General features: G+C 48.0%; 3 protein-coding genes across 3 annotated transcripts; 2 read left to right on the top strand and 1 right to left on the bottom strand.

Annotated features, from left to right (window-relative positions):
- Positions 1–9,538: 9,538 nt before the first annotated feature.
- Positions 9,539–10,630, bottom strand: PRE7 (Proteasome subunit beta type-6). The gene is made up of 2 exons (XM_024470474.1): positions 10,394–10,630; positions 9,539–10,342 (listed from the first exon to the last, which is right to left on the bottom strand). Exons 1-2 carry the CDS (start codon positions 10,504–10,506, stop codon positions 9,655–9,657), a joined length of 801 nt encoding a protein of 266 aa, XP_024322080.1. The 5' UTR covers positions 10,507–10,630; the 3' UTR covers positions 9,539–9,654.
- On the top strand, positions 10,631–17,042 carry STT4 (phosphatidylinositol-4- kinase). The gene is made up of 6 exons (XM_024470475.1): positions 10,631–10,789; positions 10,843–11,032; positions 11,095–14,411; positions 14,461–15,277; positions 15,325–15,612; positions 15,661–17,042. Exons 1-6 carry the CDS (start codon positions 10,734–10,736, stop codon positions 16,852–16,854), a joined length of 5,862 nt encoding a protein of 1,953 aa, XP_024322193.1. The 5' UTR covers positions 10,631–10,733; the 3' UTR covers positions 16,855–17,042.
- A 4,009-nt stretch (positions 17,043–21,051) lies between these two features.
- VC83_06892 (uncharacterized protein) lies at positions 21,052–21,865 on the top strand. The gene has a single exon (XM_024470476.1). The coding sequence runs from the start codon at positions 21,181–21,183 to the stop codon at positions 21,505–21,507; it is 327 nt and encodes a 108-aa protein (XP_024322194.1). The 5' UTR covers positions 21,052–21,180; the 3' UTR covers positions 21,508–21,865.
- The last annotated feature ends 167 nt before the right edge of the window (positions 21,866–22,032 follow it).

Below are 22,032 nucleotides of genomic sequence, written 5' to 3' on the forward strand. Positions count from 1 at the left end.
ACTATATTGAGTTGAGCACGAAGCTCCTATCTAAGGAAATACTATCTACTTATATAGTGGCGTCGTGCCTCATGGGTAATCTGGATAGTTGGCGGATAGCTAGATATTCAGGATAGTTCGTGGATAGCTCAACTATCCAATATCCACTAGTTTCTGCAACTATCCATTAGCCCCGTCACATGGCAGCCTACCCCGCTTCCCACTGTGACTCACACGTCACGTTATGTGACTCACACGTCACGTTATGTGACTCACACGTCACGTTACTAGGCCCTGGCCCTGTAACCATGACATCATGTTACTATAGCCGTAACATGTACCTCTGGAATGTTGCTGGACCATTTGTGAGTCCGAAGGGCATGACCTTGTATTTGTAGGATCCAAATCGAGTTCTGAATGTAGTGAGGTCTTCATCTTCTTCTGTCTGCATTCGAATTCGATTGAAGGCATGTCGAATGTCCAGTTTGGTGAGATATTTTGCTCCTATGACTTGGGCCAGCGTTTCATCAATGAGTGGTATGGGATATCGATCCTTTTTCGTTATGGCATTTAGCTTCCTGTAGTCAACACAGAATCGAAGACCACCACCTGGCTTTCTCACAAACATAATGGGTGAAGAGTATGGGGCTTTGCTTGCTTCAATGAACCCTTTTGGCAAGTGCTCGAAGACATATTCTTCGACCAAATCAAGTTCTTCCTTTGACATATTCCAGAGTGGTGCATATCCCAGCTTTGAATCACCTTCGAGTTCAATATGATGGTCTGAAGGTCGATGGGGAGGTAGCTTGTCTGCTGCCATTTTTGAAAAAACATCCAAAAATTCATGAAATTCCTTCGGAAGGATCAGTCGAGAGTCAATTTCTTTAGTTTTGGTCTTGTTCTTGTGCTCGATTATGTCCTTCATTGATATAGCAAAGACTTGAGCTCCTCTTTGCTTCATGAGCATTCGAAATGGTGCTGCGCCAATCATTGCTATGGTGCAAGGTTTTGGTTTTTCCACTTTCGGAGCAGGTTCCGGAGGAGGCATTTCTTTGGCTTTCTTCTTTGGCCTTTGTCTTTTCGCTTTTAGATATAGGCTCTGTTTCGAGGGCTCGATCTGGTATAGAATGGTTGCAATAATCTCCAGTGAAGAGGACTTGATCATTGATCATATCAAGAACAACTCCATGTTGCTTCATCCAAGCTTTCCCGAGAATGATGGAATGTTTTCCCAGCGAAGTAATGAATAATGGACATAGGCTTTCCACATGCTCTCCCACTTGTAGTCGAGGATATATAGCATGTGTTATAGCAGGGGCAGCCTCTCCATTGAATCCTTCAACTTGTTTTGGCTTCACAAGTTCGACTGGGGCTATCCCTTCGATTTCACATATTCTTTCTGCATCAGCAGCATAATGAAGTTTCCACCTGTGGCACCAGTATCGATCAATGCATGGACAATAGCTTTGTATTTTCCTATTCTACAAGTAGCTAAGAAAGGGGTGTCTGGATCAAAACTGGATCTTGAGGAAGAAGCTGCAATTCTGGCTGCACTGCCTCTAGTGATGACTTGTCTAGAGGCTATTCGTTTTCCGAATCAATGATAGACTCAGCTGTAGATACCTCATTCACTTGAGCTTTGAGCTTCTGGGGACAGTCTCGAGTTCGATGTCCATTTTGTCGGCATATGAAGCATTTCCCAAGTTTCATGAGCATTTCTTTTGCTGGATCTTGATGCGGTGGTCGATACAGCTGTACTTCAATAATATCCCACATCAGAACGACTCGGGAGAACTACCATTACGACATCGACCGCGACTCGGTGACGTTTTGGAAGAGAGACCTGACGACTTCAAATAGCCATGATTCCAGAGATCTCACGGACAGCCAGTGGATCAGGGTTTGATTCTTCAGAACAAGCTGGTAAAGTCGCCGACGCGTTGGCGCCAAATAGGATACGAGATCCTTAAGAACCCCCTCCTAGCACAGAGGAAATTGTGGACAAGAGCGTTGATAGCTACGAGCTACCGGAAGTCAAGCTCTTTCGTATCGGTACCGATACACACCCGAGGCAATATGTCGAAAAAGCCGACATCAAACATACCCCAAGACAACGACAGTCAACTGCCAAGAATGACTACCAGACAAACCACCGCTGCAGCTACGACCGCTGTGCCATCCGAAGACATCCCGAGTCAAATGGCCCACCTCAAAGCACAGATACAGGAGGTCAAGGATCTACTAGTTACCCTGACGGCAGCCCAGACCAGAATCCTGTCCACACCGACGGGGGATGCCCCCATACCCACAGTCGAAGCTACGGAGCAACGAACGCCTCACATGCGAAACACCCCCGAGACAGTTCAATTGCTGCCTCTTCGGAACACTCGTTCTCCCTCGATTCCAGGGTTATCACGAATGCACACCGAGTACCCTCCGAATCGCTATAAGAAATCAACCATCTCTGAGAAAATCCTTCCTCTCAGCGATGGGGTAGAACATACCTTCTTACAATGGAGCGCTTCGATTTGGGACACCCCCAAGGCACAGGTGCCCTTCAATTTAATAGAGGCGCTATGTGCGGACAATCGGAAGTCGTTCACCGAGACTCGCGCAAAACAACCCCTACCAGACGGATTCGCGATGAACGACCAGCTACTCCTGTACAAAGGCCGCCTATGTGTGAATCGCCACACCGACCAATGTACGTAACTGATCCGAGAAGCGCACGATCAAGTGTCGTCAGCACATCCAAGTGGCAGGAAAACCTACCAATTGCTCGCTACAAAGTATCATTGGGTCGGACTGGAAACGGACTGTTTACGGTATGTACGAAACTGCGTGACATGCCGGCTTTCTCACACCAATGTCACTAAGCAACAAGGATTCCTACACCCACTACCCGTACCCGAATATCCAAGCAACACCTCACCATGGACTTCAAGGAGTTCCCAAGGGACAAGCATGGATACGATAGCATCTTAGTGTTTATGGACCGACTCGGAAAGAGTTCAGTGACCATACCTTGCTACAAAACCACAACTGCCAGGCAATTGGCACAATTGTTCATCGAATGGATATACCGATTCAGACACACTCCGGAGTCGATTGTAAGCGACCGTGGACCCCAATTCGTATCATCCTTTTGGCAGGAGTTCTCTCGAATTATCGGCGTTAAGATTAAGCTGTCGACTGCCTATCATAAGCAGACCGATGGACAGACGGAAATCATGAACCGATACATTGATCAGAGACTGAGGCCTTTCGTATCCCATTACCAGGATAACTGGAGCGAACTCATCCCCATAATGGACTGCGTGCAAATGACACTCCCCCACGCATCCATTGGCATGACCCCCTACCGACTCAAGTACGGAACCGATCCGCGTACGAGTTGGGATTCGAACACTCTGAAAATCACCAACCCCTGGGAGACCCTAAACCGAGTGGAAGCCAAGGCAGTTGCAGTCCGAATGCATACCGCATGGGTCCACGCAAAGGAAAACATGGCAAAGGCACAAGAGGAAATGTCTAAGCACGCGAATCGATGCCGAAGGGCCATCGACTGGGACGTAGGAGATAGAGTGTACCTATCGACCAAAAATTAGAAAAACTCTCGTCCTAGCCGCAAGTTGGGCCAACAATGGGTCGGACCATTTACGGTGTTGGAACGGATTGGGCACGCGTTTCCATTGGAACTACCTTTAAGCTCAGGGAGTCCAGGCACACGCCTGCGTCCGTCGCTGCTGCCGTGGAGGCAAATCGGGTGGCTCTTGTGGCCGCCCAGAGCGTTCCAAAGTTCCACTCTGCGGCAGAGCGAGACTCCTACGAGGAGGCTCGCGCCACGCGCGCCGCCATCGAGGCGGGGTTTGCCATGAGTATGCCCCTTCTCTCGTGCTGTTTCAGTGCTGACTCGGTGTAGCAAATCCGGTCGTCTCTGCGTCGTCTTCGGACGGAGCAGGGGGGCGTGCCGGCTCTCCTGGAGGAAGTGGTGGCGGCTGTGGGCAAGCTGCCTGCGGTCGCTGCCACTGCCGCGACGGTTCCGGTCCATGCTGGTTGGAGGAAGGAGGGGGAGGGGGAGGGGGAGGGGGAGTGCACCTTTGGTGCGGAGTATGGGGAGTGAGGGGGGGGGAAAAGGGGGGGGAAAAGGGGGGGGAAAGGTGGGGGGGACCCGACTCTTCGCGTGGGCTCGCTTCAACCCTTCGTCTCTCATGGTGGTAGCCGCTTGTTGGGACGCCGGTGAGATGTTTGGGAAGGGTGGCTCCCACAAGGGTTACGGTGGTGAGTGCGCCCTGGCTCAGAGGGTAGTTAGTTTAGAGTTGTAGATAGCAAGGACTCTGTTTCTTCTGCTTTGTCGTCCCTCCCGTGATCGTAGTTTTGTTCCTCACCCGCCTTCCATGCCGAAACCCATCCGAGTAGTTCCTGAGGTGGACCTGGTAAATCTGGGTATTCCGTATGAAACTCTCTGAGTTTATGGGGAGAGTTCATGAAGTTCGATGCTGGGTACCACTCCGGGTCCGGATCGTATCCTACCCAACTAACCCGGTATTGTAGTTGCTTCCAGCGGAGCCTTACAGCAAGGATCTTTTTCACTTCCCATTCCTCTACGCTGTCTATCACTTCGCTGCTAGGATCAGGCGGATCCTGACCAGGTAGGGGGTTGTTCGAATCCTTCATGAGGATGTTGTTACGATATCAAGTGCGCCTTGCAGCTCGAGTGGGGGTTCAGGGGTGTGGGGAGCTTTCCGGGGTTGGAGCGAAGTTTTCAGTTGTGGAGTGAATTCTCAGAACTGGTCTCGCTAAAGAGAATTCACTCCACAACAACATAGCTGTATATAGATCGAGCCACTGCTCGAGTGCTCCTCTTCTCTTTCCTTTCTTCTCTAGATTGAGTTTAATTCATAATACCCAACTGGCGCCCTATGCCTTGGTGAACCGAGACATAAAACTCAATCTCTCTTATACCTCTTTTCCTGCTCTTTGAGCTGAACCCTCTTCTGAAATCGAAATCGAAATCCACTCTTTGAAAACCCCAGAACCAGAAACCTTATCCTGAAGTCGATTCCAGGACGATCTCGAGGCAACCCCTCAAAGTTGGCTTTCAACAGTCAGCTCGACACACACACACCACCTTCGCAAGCCAGACCTTTTACAACGCTCCCTCGACAAGGATATAACTCTGAGGGAAGTGCACTCCTCTCGAGTGGCTCCTACGGCCAACAACTGCACAATAGGGCCTTTGGCAATATGTGTCTGACGTGACGATATAAACCGAAATTGAAATAGCAACTCACTATGGCTTATACAGCTGAAGAAAAAGCTGCAATGGCAGCTCGAAATGATCCAGAACAAGACCAGGAATCCCTGGCAGAAGGAGCATCAATTCCAAGCTCTGCAAACCAAACCAATGAACTTCATGATCCTAATTTCAAATCCGAAACCTTCCTGCACACTCTGGGCAAAACAGCTCAAGAGAGACATGAATCTATACTTGCAAATCGACATGAAAAGGCTGAATGGAATGTTGAAACCTTTGACGAATTCCAGAAACTATCTGTCGCCAACCAGAAAATGGCATGGACTTTGCACAAGAACATTCTTCGGGACTATTTGGCCCTAGCAGAGGACTCAAATTCGATACTGGCTGAAAAGGATGATGCCATTCTCCAGTTACAGGAACTGATCCAGAGCAACGAGCAACAAATCACAGAGCAACAAACAATTCAGAAATATCTTGAAAAGCAAACCCAACAAGCTCTGAAGAATGAACCAGGACACCACTCTCACAGTCGACTGTCAGCTCGGATTCCAGACCCTCCAATCCTCACAGATGGGATAGAGCCAGCATTTGAAGACTGGGTTGTGAAAATTCGCCTCAAGCTCGAAGCCAACATTGATCATTTTCCAACACAGACTTTACAAATGAGCTACATTCAGAGTCGACTGGGAGGACTGGCAGTTCGACATGTCAATCCAAGGCTTCGACCAAACTCTACAAACAAATTGCAGACAGCAGAAGAAATTCTCGAACTTTTGGAAAAAGTCTTCAGTGATCCCGATCGAAGGCACACAGCTCAAACTGAGTATCGAAAGCTGTATCAGAGAAACAACACCTGTGTTCTGGGCTGAGTTCCAAAGGCTCACGACAGAGCTTGATTACTCTGAAGAAACTTTGCTGGATGACTTGCGCTTCAAAGTCAACCAACAGATGCAGAAAGCCTTAGTGGCTGAAGTTGGAGCTACTACACTTCACGAGTTTGCAAAGAAATGCATGCTCATCGACCAGAACATTCAGCGGATCAAGGAACAAGAAGACAAAAGGAAGCCAAAGTCATTTTCGAACAACATGGGCCAAACTCAAAATCAGGGCCAGGCACTTCGAACTTCAATCCCTCAACCTACAATGGATTCCAACATGCAAAACAAGACGCAGAAGCCGTCCCCGGCAGGCCTGATCATTTTTGTATAATGTAAGGACACAGGGCACCCAGCTCACAGTAATAGCATATGAGAGTGCGAGTCGGAGGCTAAACAGATGCTATCCTATAGGTCTACTACGAAGGATACAAAAAAGATGAAGAGAGGAACCCCCGTTGGGTCAATCTCCTTAAGTACCCGAAACGGGTCCGACTTGGCTAACCTGCCTTCACTCTCACCACGTGACTGTAACTTGTCTGACTCAGATACCTTCCATCACTGAGGGAGAGGGACCCCGTTGGGTCAATCCCCTTAAGTACCCGAAACGGGTCCGACTCGGCTAACCTGCCTTAACTCTTATCATGTGACCGTAACCTGCCCGACTCAGATCCTTTCCGTAATAACTTGTTCAATGAGTGTTCAAATGATATGCCGTGATGTATGTAGCATAAACAGATGTAGTAGAAGAGTTTGCAGCAATCATTGAGTAGTATTGCTCTTGTTGTTGGTGTGATAAGCCAAAATATGTATGGTGACTTGTAGGTTTGAGGAGGAGATTTCTAAGTTTGCTCTTGAGTTTGATAGCAAACTGAGTGCAACGAATGTCAGTATGACAAAAGGGAACTGTAAGGAACTCTACAGGTTCTAACAGTTCCATCCTAAGGAACTGTAGAAACTGTAGGAACTGTACAAGTTCCAACAGTCTTCACAGTTCCATCCTAAATTCTGCCCTAAGGACCTGTAGGAACTGTAGGAACTGTACAAGTTCCAACAGTTCTCACAGTCCTATTCTGCAGGGTGACGTGGGGTCCTGTAGCATGACCTACTTGGCTAATAGCTCTGCCAATAGCTGTAACAATAATAACTCAACAACAACTTCATAATATATTCTAAAAATGTGTGTGTATCCTTATATATACATGTAGATTCCTTTATTTTAAGCTTTAAAGCAATTAGACTAGGAAGATATTGAAATATAAAGACCTAGTCTAAATTTCAGTCCTAAACTTAATATCTTAAGAACTACTAAATAGATTATTTGTAAATGATTAGGTATGAATTCAACTAAATAGAAAAGGCTAGAAATACATTTTTAATATATATTATGAAGTTGTTGTTGAGTTATTATCTTGTAAATTCCTTAATTTTAGGTGGGAAGTTTAGTGATCACTTCGCTTGTGTGAGCGCTTCGCTTGCGAAATACGTTACATAATATGTGACTATTCGAATAGTCTTGATTATTATGATTATTTGTGCTAACCCTAAATATCATTTTAGCAGTTCAAGAACCTACAGACTCTATATTGTAATGGTGGGTGCACCAGATGTGAGAATCTAGCCATCCAGGGGAAGGGATGATTTTACTAAGACAACACACTGTCTTAGGAAACAGAGCCAAAGGGTTGTAGCTGAGACTATTCCACAACGCAGCAATCAGGTGTGTGATGTAGTGAAGTGGTTCAGACAAGTTGCAACAAATGTTGAGTCTGAGAACTCAGGGATAAGTCAGAGGTTAACACCTCACTGACTTTTCAGAAACAAGGAGTAACAAGATCAATGCTTGGAAGCTTGGAAAAGACGTGGAAGTATGTGATAGTCGATTTACTGTATTGTCTGCTTGCCCTTTCTTAAGGAAAAGGCAATCCTATTTATGCTAAAGGAGTGTAGTTCTCTCATTTTCCAAGACTTTCCATGACTAACCAGGCTTGGTAACTGTAGTCGACATAAGAGAATCCCATAGAACCATCTCTTAGGTTCGTAGCCTATAGGAAGTAAAAGGAGGTCCAAGGTCAGAGTACCCCTATAGACAAATTATGTCATAGACAAATTATGTCATAACTTAACCAATCTTGTGGGTAACTAAAGAGTGATGACATGTAATGAATCATAGAGGTTCGTAGGAGCTTTTAGAGCTATCGTTCATGCTCCTAGGCCTCTAGTTGGTAGAGATATGTCATGTGGTAGTATGAGTGATGTCATGTAATGAATCATAGAGGGTTGTAGAGATATGCTATGTGGTAATATCGGCCCAGTAACTAAGGAGCGATGACGTGTAATGAATCATAGATGGTTGTAGCAATCGTTGAGTAGTATTGCTCTTGTTGTTGGTGTGATAAGCCAAAATATGTATAGTGACTTGTAGGTTTGAGGAGGAGATTTCCAAGTTTGCTCTTGAGTTTGATAGCAAACTGAGTGCAACGAATGTCAGTATGACATATATTTAATCCTTATGATGATTAGGGAGAGAATTAAGGTCTAGAGATTCCTTTGGAATATAATGAATTTTGGAATATCTAATAGTACTAGCTAGTTTCTCATTTTTTTCATTTTATTATATTGTTTTAGTCATTAGTTTAAATTTTAGAAGCATTTTAAAGTATATTCTGTTTTTAATCATGTCATAATTTAGTCATGTGATATACTAAGTCACTGACTCACAAGTTGGTTGAGTCAGCTGACTCTTGAGTCTAAGTCGGGCCTCTAAATGTTGGAACTACGTTCCTAGATGTACGCTGCACAGTGTAGCTTGTATACTGGCTATATGTATATATAGGGCTTCGCACCCATAGTTTACTCAATCAAGTCGTCAAACTCCAATTATGTGTTCAGCACTAAATTATGAGTCGGCTTGAGTTGCTCACCCTGAACCTATTAGACCCGAATTGGAAATAGTATAAATAGCATTATTAGTGACTCCGAATAGACCTTTCGAAACAAACAAGCTTATCCACTCTCTTATTTTCATTTTACCGGAGAATTTCCAGAAGACTTCAGCGCCCATGGTTGGAAAGGATTCTGTTCCGGCACAGCTGCTATCTAGGTGGTTTCCCGGACGATGTTGGCATGTAGTGGCGGTGATAGAGATGAATGGTGGCAGGAAAGGAGTAGTGACAGCAGGGAGGCGGTGACAACAGAGCAGTGATAGAACGGTAAGACGAACGGAGGGAAGACGATTGAAAATAAAGTATGCCGTATCGCATGGTGCTGGTACGGTATCTTGGTTGGCCCAAGGACATCGAGACCTAGCCATTGCTGCATATATGGGATTAATTTAGTTGTCCGTCTCTGGCCACTCAATGCTGGAATAAAGTAGTATCACTGCCCATTTGTTGCTCCAGACGCAGATACAGAAAAAGCAAGTCAACGAATCAGTTTCTGGTCAAACCATATAACACCGTTATGAGGCCATAGTATACACGCTGCTCTACCCCCTACTCGTGCCAGATCTAGAAAATGCCAACCCCCATTTCTCCCCGCCTAATCCTGCTTGAGCGGCTTGTAAATCTCCTCGATCCCATCCTTCGTAATAACCATCATCAACAGCCCATCACCAACCTCAATATGCCTCTCCACCGCGCTATCAAACGCATCCTTCACCAAATCCTCCACCACATCCCTCCCCAACAACACCCTCTCCCTCTCCTTCAAGTTATGCCCAACCCCACTCCCCGGCTCATACTGGTTCTTGAAGTTCACCTGACTGTCCAGGAACGGCATGATCAAGCTGGCCGCCGCACCACCCGCACGACACTGCTCTCTCTCATAGCTGCCCACGGGATCATAACTGTATACGGCGCCCTTGCCCTCCTCGTCCAAGCCGCCCAGGATCGCGTGCGCGTAGTACGGGAAAAATCGCTTCTGGTATAGGATGATAGACAGCCTCTGCGCCGCCGCCTTGACCGTCATAGCCTTGCCGTGCTGGTAGCGATACAGCTTGACCACGGTGTCGAGGCGCTCCTTGAGCGCGTTGGCGTCGGCCGCGAAGCCGACGACGGAGAGAATCAGGGTTGCGTCGCGTTGTGTCGAGCCACTGCCGCCGATCTTGAAGACTTTGGGCTCGTAGCGGGTGTTGATGTTGTAGCCGGACGTGGAGCGGGTGTCGCCAGCCAGGATGGCGAAGTTGTCGCCTGCGATGGCGAGAGTGGAACCACCGTTGTCAGTGTATCTGGGGAGGGGATGTCAGTTTGAGCTGTGGCTAGGAAAGGAGAGAACGTACGGGTCGAAGCGGTGTTGCCTGTAGCCATCGGCGGCGGAGGATGGGGCGGCGGACTGGTTGAAGGAGTAGTTGGGCCCGTTCATCACCGGGTTCTGGCTGAACATGGCTGCCATCTTGGGCGATCGAGTTGCGTCTGAGTTGTCAGGTGAGTCTGCTATGATTGATCGGTGAAGAGGATCAGTTTGTGGATGTAATGGGTGAAGGTGTTCTGTGGTGGTTCTGATGGAGCTGTTGATGATATGATGAGGTTAGGTTGCGTTGCCAAAGCTGCCTGGGATACTAGAGCCTCCTACGGTGACCTTTGAAAGTCGCGTCCGGCAGGTCCAAATTATCGCGAGCCATGACACGTTACCTTAAACCGCCAACCTTGGAGGATAATATTCTACCAATGGATACGTGAGTGGCAATTGACTCATATTGAAGTATTTAATGCTAATCATTGAGGATAGACGGGCTAGAGGTATCCGGCGCAAGGCGCTGCAGAAAATCGCAGCGCTCTCTGTGACGTCGCCAGGAAAGTCGCAAGGCAACCCCGATTTGGAGCGACTCTATAATATATTCCCTTCTCGTTCGACTTCGAAGCCAGGACCCAATGGGCATGCGGATGATAACAATGTCCTCTTGGGGGGAGTGGCTATGGTACGTTACTCACTCAATTCAAGCTGGGCGCATATTGCGACGTTACTGATTTACTTCCCCAGAACATAAGGGAATTCGAAGTCCTACTCGCATTATGCAAGGCCGCGCCGCTTCTTCAGGATTACCAAAGTGCCGAGAGGCTTGCTGCGCAACTGGCGCCATATACCCTCGAAGCGCACACGCAGGTTTCTGTCACCTCCCCCTTTTTCAGGGAGATTGAGCCGTCGCCCATCGAGTCGCTGAATTTCAACCTCACCAGCGCCCTCTTGTCACTGGGCATAAACCACCCTGGTCTACAGAATGCCATATCCAAGAACTTCACCGCATATCTCGACAGATGCCAGTACACCGCGAAGGCAGTCATTTCCAGGCAGGGATCTGCTGTGGGAAAGGAGGATATTGGGGACGTTGTGGATGAGATCAATGTTGCTAAAGTAGCAATCGCCCTGCTGGGATTCCTTGATGCAGCCACGATACATGCCAACTTTTGGACAGCCGGTGAAAGGCTCGCCTTAATCACAGTTGTTAAGAGAGTCCTCTCCGAGGATTTCCTAGTGGCCGTCGAAACTGCATTCTCGAGGATCCGCAACTACCAATCTACAAATCGCGAGGTTAAGGAGTGGAAGAGGCATGTTCGGCACTATGCTGCCACTGGTCGTCCACTTGGCGCTATGCTGCTACAGCGAAGCTTTATGTGGCTTCTGGTCGCGACATCATCTCTCCTTATCGCGGATACGAAAACCCTCAGAGACAACTGCATCCTTGAGTTAATGATGGGCGACACGATGCCGCTTACATCGCACACTGCGGAGGAGTTATTACCTAGCATCGAGACCATGGCTGAATTTGCTACCGAGGAGATGAACAAGCTGGAGGATGGCGCCGACTACCTCAGAATCGGATCTGCATGGCAGCAGCGAATTGCCTTTGCTGTAAAGGCGGGCTCTTTGACGTGCTATCTCAACTGCGTCACCTTAAACGACGACGTAGCTGATGCAGAGAGCCTTATGGTCTGGCTGGAAGAAACTCTCTCTGATCCAATCCAGATGGCCGACGAGACATTGGCGAATGTTGTACTTCGTTCCATGGCATTGGTCGCGCAGATTTGTCCAGGTCTCGCGCCAAATATGAGCAGAATCCTCCCGCGGTTTATCGTGCAAGGCTCACCTCGAGGCGAGACCGTTGCCGTGGCATCGACCTGTCTTGCCTTTGTGCTGCGTTTACTCTCCGAGGATGATGTGATAACAACTCTCTATTCACTTGGAAATGTCCTGACTCCCATCACAAGCACGGAAAGGGTTGTTGCAAACCAAACCAAAGGCGAGACAGCCAATGGTCATGCCAGCCCCGCGTTTTACGGTGTAAAGCAAAAGGGTAGTACCATATCTTTGGCTGCCGCTGGGGAATTGGAGGTAGCCGTGGCATATGGAAATGTCATTAAAGCCATTCGTGTCATCGCAGAGAGCTGCGCCGATGACAAGATAGCGGCGCTTGCTCAAAGTATGCTCCTCCAGAAGATCACTAAAATCGACACCGCCGTCGATGCCGCCATCATTTATGAAGCAGCAGTTCTGGCGTCAACAGGAGCTCCCGTTGAGTTGAAATCGCTCCTCAAGCTTTACAGCAGGTTAACCCAGGAAGCACTGCTGGACGAGAACGAGAGCTTGTTGGCCGCCCTGTTGAAAACTAGGAATTATCTTTCTTCGACTCTGACGAAGGGTTCATCGGCTTACGATATTTATTTTGAGTACCTCCTTGAATCAATCATCAGCCGAGGCGATGTGTATCAATTGCACCATGCCCGCGAGTCGGACGTTGAGAGTGCCGCTAGGGAGATTGAGACACTGGTTCAACCTTTGGCATTGTTGATGTCAACCAACAACCTTGGCGAAGACAAAACTACTGACGATGACATCTGGGCACTTGTACGGGACGCTTGGTTCAATATGGTTGTTCATGGCTTCACTACTTGCACCGAGAGAGGCAGGCAATACCTCAATGAACTCCGTCTCCTGGCCGTGAACTCCAAACCGTTGGTTACGGAACAGAGGGGAGAGCAACTGGAAAGCGATATCGAACTTAACAGTGTTCTCCGAAGAGGCATGAACTCAGAGCACGAGGCTATACAGAAGAAACGACTAACCTCATTAATTCCGTCCAAGGCAAGGGAGATACGCAGCCTCAGCTATCGCAAGACCATATTCTTGCATACAGCCTACCTTGTTGAGACACTGCGGGCCGATTCCGGCGACTGTACAAAAGCCATGATCTACTTCCTTGAACCTGGCATGAGGACAGGCAATATGAGCAGTGTCATGGAGGCTATCACTATGTCGGTGGTTGATACCTACCTACGGAAGGCCATCTCAGGCGTGAACCCAGCCTTTTCAGCGCCGTGTGTGGCCGAGCAACTCGTTTCAATCTTCTGCGGCTGTTGCCATCGTATTGAGAGGGTCCAGCAGGCAGCTACTGTATGCGCTGACAAAATATTGTCGAACATCACGTCAGCGCTTTGTCAAAGGTCATCATTATTTGCGCTTCTTGAGCTACTCTCACTCATGTGGATAAGCTGTTTGGAGGCCGAAACGGACGAATACGAGTGGAAGTCATCCTACACGTCCGCGCGCAGCAAGGTCACAATCCAGCTCGGAGATAACTTTGAATTCAGAGGTAGAACGCTGAACACTCTCTACAAGAAGGCCAAGGTATGGATGATGAATGTTATCAACATTGCGCCTCTGGATATCAAGGGGCTCTTGCAGACTTATCTATCCGAGTACGATGATGACGGAGCATACGGGCATATATCACTCGGAAGATCCTTTGCAGCCGAAATGGGAGGCATGATCCCAGTTACGGATCAACGACTTGGGGCTATCGACCGCCATGGGGACGCTAAAATAAATGCCATCTCCGATTTCGTTGCCCAGTATACGACGCGTCAAGAGTATAGATACGCCGAAGGTCTTCCTGATTATGATGCTGAGTGGACCAACTTTATGAAGGTCGCTAGCAGCCGTAGCTCAACTTTGGTAGAGGGTCTCGGCACGGAATACGCTGATGCTCTCACAGTGCTGAACTTCCTGGATGCACGAATGCAAAAAGGGAAGTTCATCCCAATCTCCGAGCTACGCGATATGCTCCGACGCGCGGCAGCATTCCTATGCCGCGCCAAGGGCGACGAAGCCGCTGTTGTCAAGCACCTTGTTGGAATCCCTTTTGCGCACTTTAGCAAGCAGTCAATTAAGCTTGGGATATCGTTGTGGCAGGGAGTGATCAACGAAAACCCAAGGATGGAGTCGAGAATCATCATGGAAATCGCCCAACAGTGGGAGAATACGATCCACATGAAGAAGGGAGTCTTCAATGACGAGTTCAAGTGAGAAAGCGAGATCACCATCAAATATGTGACGCGCTGACATTTTTAGGCACCCTGACCCTTTCTTTATCAGAAAAGAATACGCCCCCAGTGATAAGGATGCATTGCACAAGAAGCAGCAGCATGCCCACAATCTCCTGGCTCCCCATTCCCGCTTGCTCCAATTCCTCGCAAGTCACTTCAACGCCACCCGCCTATGCAGCCCACATACCCAAAAAACATTTGTTAGGCTACTGCAAGCCACTCTTAATGGGCTGATGCATTCGACAGGACACCCGTTGTCGAGAGAGCTGCGATTTAACATCGTCATGCTTAGTCTGAAAGTCCTCAGACATGGCACTGTACTAACTGCAGCCGGCCAGTATCGCCTCAAAAACCAGATGTTATCCGCTGCCCTTAGCTGGTTCTCCTTCGCGCCCTGCTTCACTTTTGGCGGTAACCGCTTGCAGCTTAAGGCAGAAGCTAAGTTACTGTCCGACGTTGCTGCCGGGCTTGACAGCGTGGGACACATAGGGGCCAAGAATGCTTCCACTCTGAAGCGTCTCCAGGACAAGGAAGAGCTACTTTTCGCCCTTCTCGAAAACGAGCAATCCAGGCTTCGGGTCTGGCTCGATCCATTTGCCGAGGGGAAAGCTTCACATCACGCTGAACCTTCAGAGGCTACCCTTGCACGCCTTGTAAATACGGCTTGGTTTGTCAGCCCTTCTCTGGCAATTAGCTTGGCCACAAGGTTTCACTCTGCGGGAGTGCACACAGATGTGCGTAATCTGTTGCTCGCTGATCCGCTAAGAGGGATTAATGACCGCGAGGGCTTGAATATCCTCATGGGTCGCGAGTTTCAGAGTGATTTGAAGTGGCAGCTTAAGGTGTGTACTTTCTTCGAATTGCCTAGAGAATTACTAACAGTTTGTAGTACCTATTGTTTTGGACCCCAGTCAATCCTATCACAGCAGTCACGTACTTTTTGCCTTCATTTAGCGACAACCCATTCATCACTCAATATGCTATGCGTGCCCTGGAAAGCCATAGCGTTGAGGTAACATTCTTCTATGTGCCTCAGATTGTGCAGTCACTGCGCTATGATACGCTGGGTTACGTGGAAAGATACATTGTGGAGACTGCACAGTTCTCGCAATTGTTTGCCCATCAGATTATATGGAACATGAAGGCGAACAGCTACAAGGATGAGGACTCACAAATTGTAAGTTGACCCCTACCAAAAGAGAATGCAAACGCTGATTTGCCCAAGCCTGATAGCATCAAACCAACACTCGACCATGTGATGGCCCGTATGATAAGCTGCTTCACTGGAGCAGATAGAGATTTCTATGAGCGCGAGTTTACCTTCTTCGACGAGGTAACGAGCATCTCTGGTAAGCTGAAGCCGTTCATCAAGAGGCCAAAGCCCGAGAAGAAGCAGAAGATCGAAGAAGAACTACGCAAAATCAAGCTTGACGTCGGCGTCTACCTCCCCATTGACCCCGACGGCGTTGTTATCGGCATAGACCGAAAGTCTGGCAAGCCGCTCCAGAGTCACGCAAAGGCACCATACATGGCTACTTTCCGCGTTAAAAAGGATGTCGCCGCTGAGATGGAGGAAACGGAAGATATGCTCGAGGCAGCCGACCCGCGCCAGCGTGTCCCCGAGAACAGCATCGAGGTGTGGCAGTCCGTGATCTTCAAGGTCGGCGACGACTGTCGACAGGACCTGCTCGCGCTGCAAATGATCGCTGCCTTCCGCGGCATCTTCAGCAATGTCGGACTCGACGTATACGTCTTCCCCTACCGCGTCACCGCCACTGCACCCGGATGCGGTATCATCGAGGTGCTCCCTAACTCTGTGTCCCGCGATATGCTCGGGCGCGAAGCCGTCAACGGCCTCTACGACTACTTCGTCAGCAAGTACGGCACACCGGACAGCGTGCGCTTCCAGGCCGCGCGCAGCAACTTCGTCAAGTCCCTCGCCGCGTACAGCATCATTGCCTTCCTGCTGCAGTTCAAGGACCGTCACAACGGTAACATCATGCTCGACGACGCCGGCCATCTCATCCACATCGACTTCGGGTTCTGCTTCGATATCGCGCCCGGCGGCGTGCGCTTTGAGCGTGCGCCGTTCAAGCTCACGGCTGAGATGGTGGCCGTCATGGGCGGCTCGTCGAGCACGCAGAGTTATCGCTGGTTCGAGGAGTTGTGCGTCAAGGCCTTCTTAGCCGCGCGGCGTCACGTAGACGCACTCTGCCGCATTGTGCGGCTAATGCTCGATAGCGGGCTGCCGTGCTTCAAGCCGGAGAGCATCAAGCACTTCCGCGAGCGGTTCGTGCTGGAGAAGAGCGAGCGTGACGCTGCGGTATTTGTGCGGGGGCTGGTGCGGAGGAGTCATAATAGTTATAGTACGGGCGTGTACGATCAGTTCCAGCTGATGACGAACGGAATCCCATATTAGTGGCGGGTGGTAGAGTGTGGAGGAACCAGATATATAGATAGTGCAGATTTTAATGTAACGTGAGTCGTGGCTACTCGGTGTTCCACCCACTCGCTTCGCTCGTAGGTGGCGACAGCAAGTTGTGCGTGCGACAGCAAGATGTGCGTACACCGCTATTTTGATATATAGAAAAAATAATAGTATTGTTCATAACGTAGTATCTACAATGCCTCAAAATAACGATCCTACTATGATTGCTCGCCTTAATGAGGCCCAACAGTTCTTCTTAAAACAACCAAGTACATATACAATTGCTTGGGTTGCAAATAAATTCAATGTCAACCGTGAGACACTCCGACGTCGTATTACGAGTACTACGTCTCCTCAATTACCCCACGGAGGTAGCAATCGAGTCTTATCTCAATCGCAAGAGACCGCGGTCTGTCAATTCATATACGACCAACTTGAGCGCGGGGTCCCTGCCAACCGATCTATGATACTACGGGCAGTTGCAGACTTACGACCTAATCGTACGATACCATCACAACGGTGGCTACAACGCTTTCTAAAAGCACACCCCGAATTTCATACAATTCACACGAAGACGTTAAATACACATCGGAAGCAAGCACAAAAGAAAGAGGTGTTTGAGGAATTCTTTCTCACATATAACGCCCTTATTACAAAACATAACATTAAGCCATATAATTTATGGAATGTTGATGAGACAGGCTATATGATTGGGTGTTATAAGTCTACGGCTGTTATTGTACCAATCGGTGTAAAGCAGTGGACTGTTGATAATCCTGAGAATCGGCTCTCTGTTACTGTAATTGAGGCAGTAAATGCAAGTGGTGCTGCACTTGCAGAAGCTATCATTATCCCTGGCAAACTTCATATGGATTCATGGTACAATGATGACCTTGAGCCAAATGCTCTCATTATTGTAAATGAGAGCGGGTATTCAAACGACGACATTGCAATCCAATACCTTATGCATTTTATCCAACTATCTGCAGAGCATATGGCACCAGATGATACTCGCCTCTTATTACTTGACGGCCATGACTCTCATAAAACAGAGCGCTTTCTTACATTAGCAGAAGAGCATAACATTGTTATTTGCTGCCTTCCTGCTCATACAACACATCTATTACAACCTCTTGATGTAGCGGTTTTTAAGCAGTGCAAACACTTTCATCAAAAGGCACTTGATCAAGCAGTACGTAGCTACGACTATGAGTATAAGCTACGTACGTTCCTTTCAGACCTCCCGCAAATCCGACGGCAATCTCTAACTGTCCGTACAATTCAATCTGGTTGGAGAAATACAGGACTATATCCATATAATCCTCCACTTGTAATTGACAAGATACAAGAGACTCGGAATCAAACACCTGATTATGAGCCATTTGCTTCATATAATATTATCTCAACACCGAAAACAACTATGCAAAGTGTGCAAGCGGTTGAACATTGGCAGAAGAGAGCAGAGGAAGCTTTCTCATCGCCTTCAAGAGAAGGGTTTCAATCATTTGCACGTGGAACTACAGTTGTTCTACACCGGGCAGAGCTCTATAAGACCGAGCTAGATATTATGACTCTACGTGCAGTAGAGCAGAAGGCAGCAAAGGCAAGGGCACGGAAATCACTACAGAAAGGAGGGCAGTTATATGCATCAGATGCACGGAAAATGCGGGAAGAGAAGAAAGCAAAGTTGCAAGCAAAAGCAGACGCAAGAGCAGCAAGGGAATCGGACCAAGTAGTAAAGCAGCTACAAGCGCAAGCACGTAAAATCGAAATTGAAGAGCGTAAGGTTGAGAGGAAGCGGGTAGCAGAGCGGAAGAAGGAAGGGTTGAAATCAAAAGTGATCATTTTACGGTATAGTAAGGATCAAAGTGATAGTAGCAATAGTGGCAGTAGCGATAGTGATAGTAGTTCTATTGATTTTATGTTTTAATTATATAGTTATATAGTTGATATATAAGGCGTCTTTTTCTTCGTTTTATGTGTCGCACATCTTGCTGTCGCACGCACAACTTGCTGTCGCCACCTACGAGCGAAGCGAGTGGGTGGAACACCGAGTAGGCTGCGCACTGGGTACTCATGAGTCGAGTAGTAGAATTTTTACTCACCCAGCTGGGTTACTCACCAAAATATCACTTTAGCGTAGAGAAGAGCAGGACTACAACCATTTGAATTGAACCACGACGAATTATCCGTGAAATGACACTTTAAGAAGTTATTAAAGTTGAACAACGGCCTCAAACACCACAACAACATGATATTTTTGATACTGTCTTTCAAAATAGTAGCCCACCTGACTTTACAACACTACGGAAAGCAAATACAGTACTCTCTACTATTCTTGAAGCCCGTATAGTGTTAAACACATCTATAAAGCGAATATTCAAAAGTTAGCAGATGTAACAGAGCGACTAAATACACGCAATTTTCTATAACAACATGATACTGACAATCTACGATCAATTGTTCAAGCTTGGAGAGTACAGCAAAAAGGCAAGCGAGCAATTTTAAAGGGTCATTTTCATATTTCTACAAGGGAATTGCAGCTACAGGTCGTTGAAGCAGAGGTTGTTACTTAACAGAAGTCAATAGCAACAGGTAGAACTACAAACAAGGATATAATTAAGCAAGGAGATGAAGAATCTGAGGACTTAGGAGAAGTATCTAATTGTATATACAGTCAAACCTCGCCTAGACGATCCTCTTTTAGCCGATAACCTCTTTTGTGCAATATTTTTCCACGGACCGATATTTTTACCATACAAAATATGATTCAATGATTATCGTCTTTTCCAGCCTGTTTATTGTCTTAACGTATATTCTGACAGCCATTAGAATCACCCGATTACAGTCGAGCGGCGTGCCCTTCAACACTGGGCCCACCAACAAGTTCCAAAGCCAACTCAGCGGCAGTGTATTGAATGGTTTGAACGACAGTATCATCACAAATTAAGCCAGTCAACTATTTCTGAATCACTAAGCAGCAACTTTGAGGCCCTTGATAAAAACCAATACACTAGAATCCAACGCCGTCGACTAGGCCAGTGGCCAAAGCTAGAGGAAATCCTTTGGGAGTGGCAGATTCAGATTGAAGAAAAGGGAGGGTTTACAGATATACTACAGCAGAAGGCACTGTAAGGATGCCTGTCCCTCAGTGACGGAAAGGATCTGAGTTGGACAGGTTACGGTCACATGATAAGAGTTAAGGCAGGTTAGCCAAGTCGGACCCGTTTCGGGTACTTAAGGGGATTGACCCAACGGGGTCCCTCTCCCAGTCACATGGTGAGAGTGAAGGCAGGTTAGCCAAGTCGGACCCATTTCGGGTACTTAAGGAGATTGACCCAACGGGGTTCCTCTCCTCATCTTTTTTGTATCCTTCGTAGTAGACCTATAGGATAGCATCCGTTTAGCCTCCGACTTGCACTCTCAATGCTATTACTGTGAGCTGGGTGCCCTGTGTCCTTACAGGCACAGCAGATCTGGAAACGACTGCCAGAATATGCTGGCCAAGAGTGCCCATCGTTTTCTACTGGCTGGCTCGAAAATTTCAAAAAGCAACATCATATACAATCACGGCAACGGTTTGGAGAGGCGGCATCAGTTCCGGAAAATGTTGAGGAAGAAATGAGGGCACTACGGACAATAGCAGGGGAGTTTCAAGAAGAGGATATATACAATATGGATGAAACTGGACTCTTCTGTTGTGAATAGGCCCCGAAGTTCTGGGCCGCCATAGTCACGGGACCCAAAAAGCCACACCGTAGGTGGCCGCCCAAGCCGGGCTACAGGGGTACTCTGACCTTGGACCTCCTTTCACTTCTTGGGCTAGGAACCTAGGAGATGGTTCTATGGGATTCTCTTACGTCGACTACAGTTACCAAGCCTGGTTAGTCATGGAAAGTCTTGAAAATGAGAGAACTACACTCCTTTAGCATAAATAGGATTGCCCTTTCCTTAAGAAAGGGCAAGCAGACAATACAGTAAATCGACTATCACATACTTCCACATCTTTTCCAAGCTTACAAGCATTGATCTTGTTACTCCTTGTTTCTGAAAAGTCAGTGAGGTGCTAACCTCTGACTTATCCCTTATCCCTGAGTTCTCAGACTCAACATTTGTTACAACTTGTCTAAACCACTCCACTACATCATACACCTGATTGCTGCGTTGTGGAATAGTCTAAGCTATGACCCTTTGGCTCTTTTTCCTAAGACAGTGTGTTGTCTTAGTAAAATCATCCCTTCCTTGGGTGGCTAGATTCTCACATCTGGTACCATTACAGAGGCGACTTATGCGCCTACTGGCATCGAGCATGTCGCCATGAAGCTGGACAGTTTCTATGGCTATGTGCCCAAGTCCGATGTTGTTGGGGTCGAGGTGATCGATGCAGACCTCGACCGGATCCAACATGAAATCGGAATGCTGAGCCCTATGGATCGCCCCTCTGAAGGAGCGAAACTCTCACTGCTTTTCCGAATCATGAGAGCAAGAGGGAGTCGGTACGACGCCGTCATTACTCAAATCAAGCTCTCTAAGGGCCAATCGTACGACTCTGCCATTGGAGAGATCGCCAACTTCGAGCGCCATCTCATCGCGCCAAAGCCCCAAAAGGAGACAGCACTTCGTGCAGGTGGAATCAGATGCTAGGCCCACTGCTGGCAAGGGCAGTGGCTGAACACAAGGAAGCAAGCCTCGTTTCTCCGGATACTGCTTCTACTGTGACAAACCCGGTCACAGGAAGTCTGAATGCCAGACCAGAAAAAGGGACCAGAAGTCTGAGAAGAAAGTGGGGGAAGCCTCCACAGGACCCCTCGCAACACCAACCGCTGGAAAGGGGCTCTCGCCACCACCACAGCAGGCTACGAATATGGCCATTAAGGAACCTCACGATGGCCCAGTCGTGAGGGCATGGCTTGCCGCTACGGATATTGACAGCGCTACCAGTCGAGCTTCCAATGCCGTGACGTGGATTTTGGATTCGGAGTGCACGAGGCATATGACATTTGCCCGTGACGCTTTCACTGAATATCACACGCTGGATCGACCTATTCCAATTGTCATAGCTAGTGGCGGATCCATCAGCGCTATTGCTGAAGGAACGGTCAACGTTGAAACCATCATCGATGGGTCAAGGCAGATCGTGGAGTTCAAAGATGTGCTCCATGTGCCCTG

Source organism: Pseudogymnoascus destructans (assembly GCF_001641265.1).
Source record: "Pseudogymnoascus destructans isolate 20631-21 unplaced genomic scaffold scaffold_17, whole genome shotgun sequence".
Taxonomy (NCBI): domain Eukaryota; kingdom Fungi; phylum Ascomycota; class Leotiomycetes; order Thelebolales; family Thelebolaceae; genus Pseudogymnoascus; species Pseudogymnoascus destructans.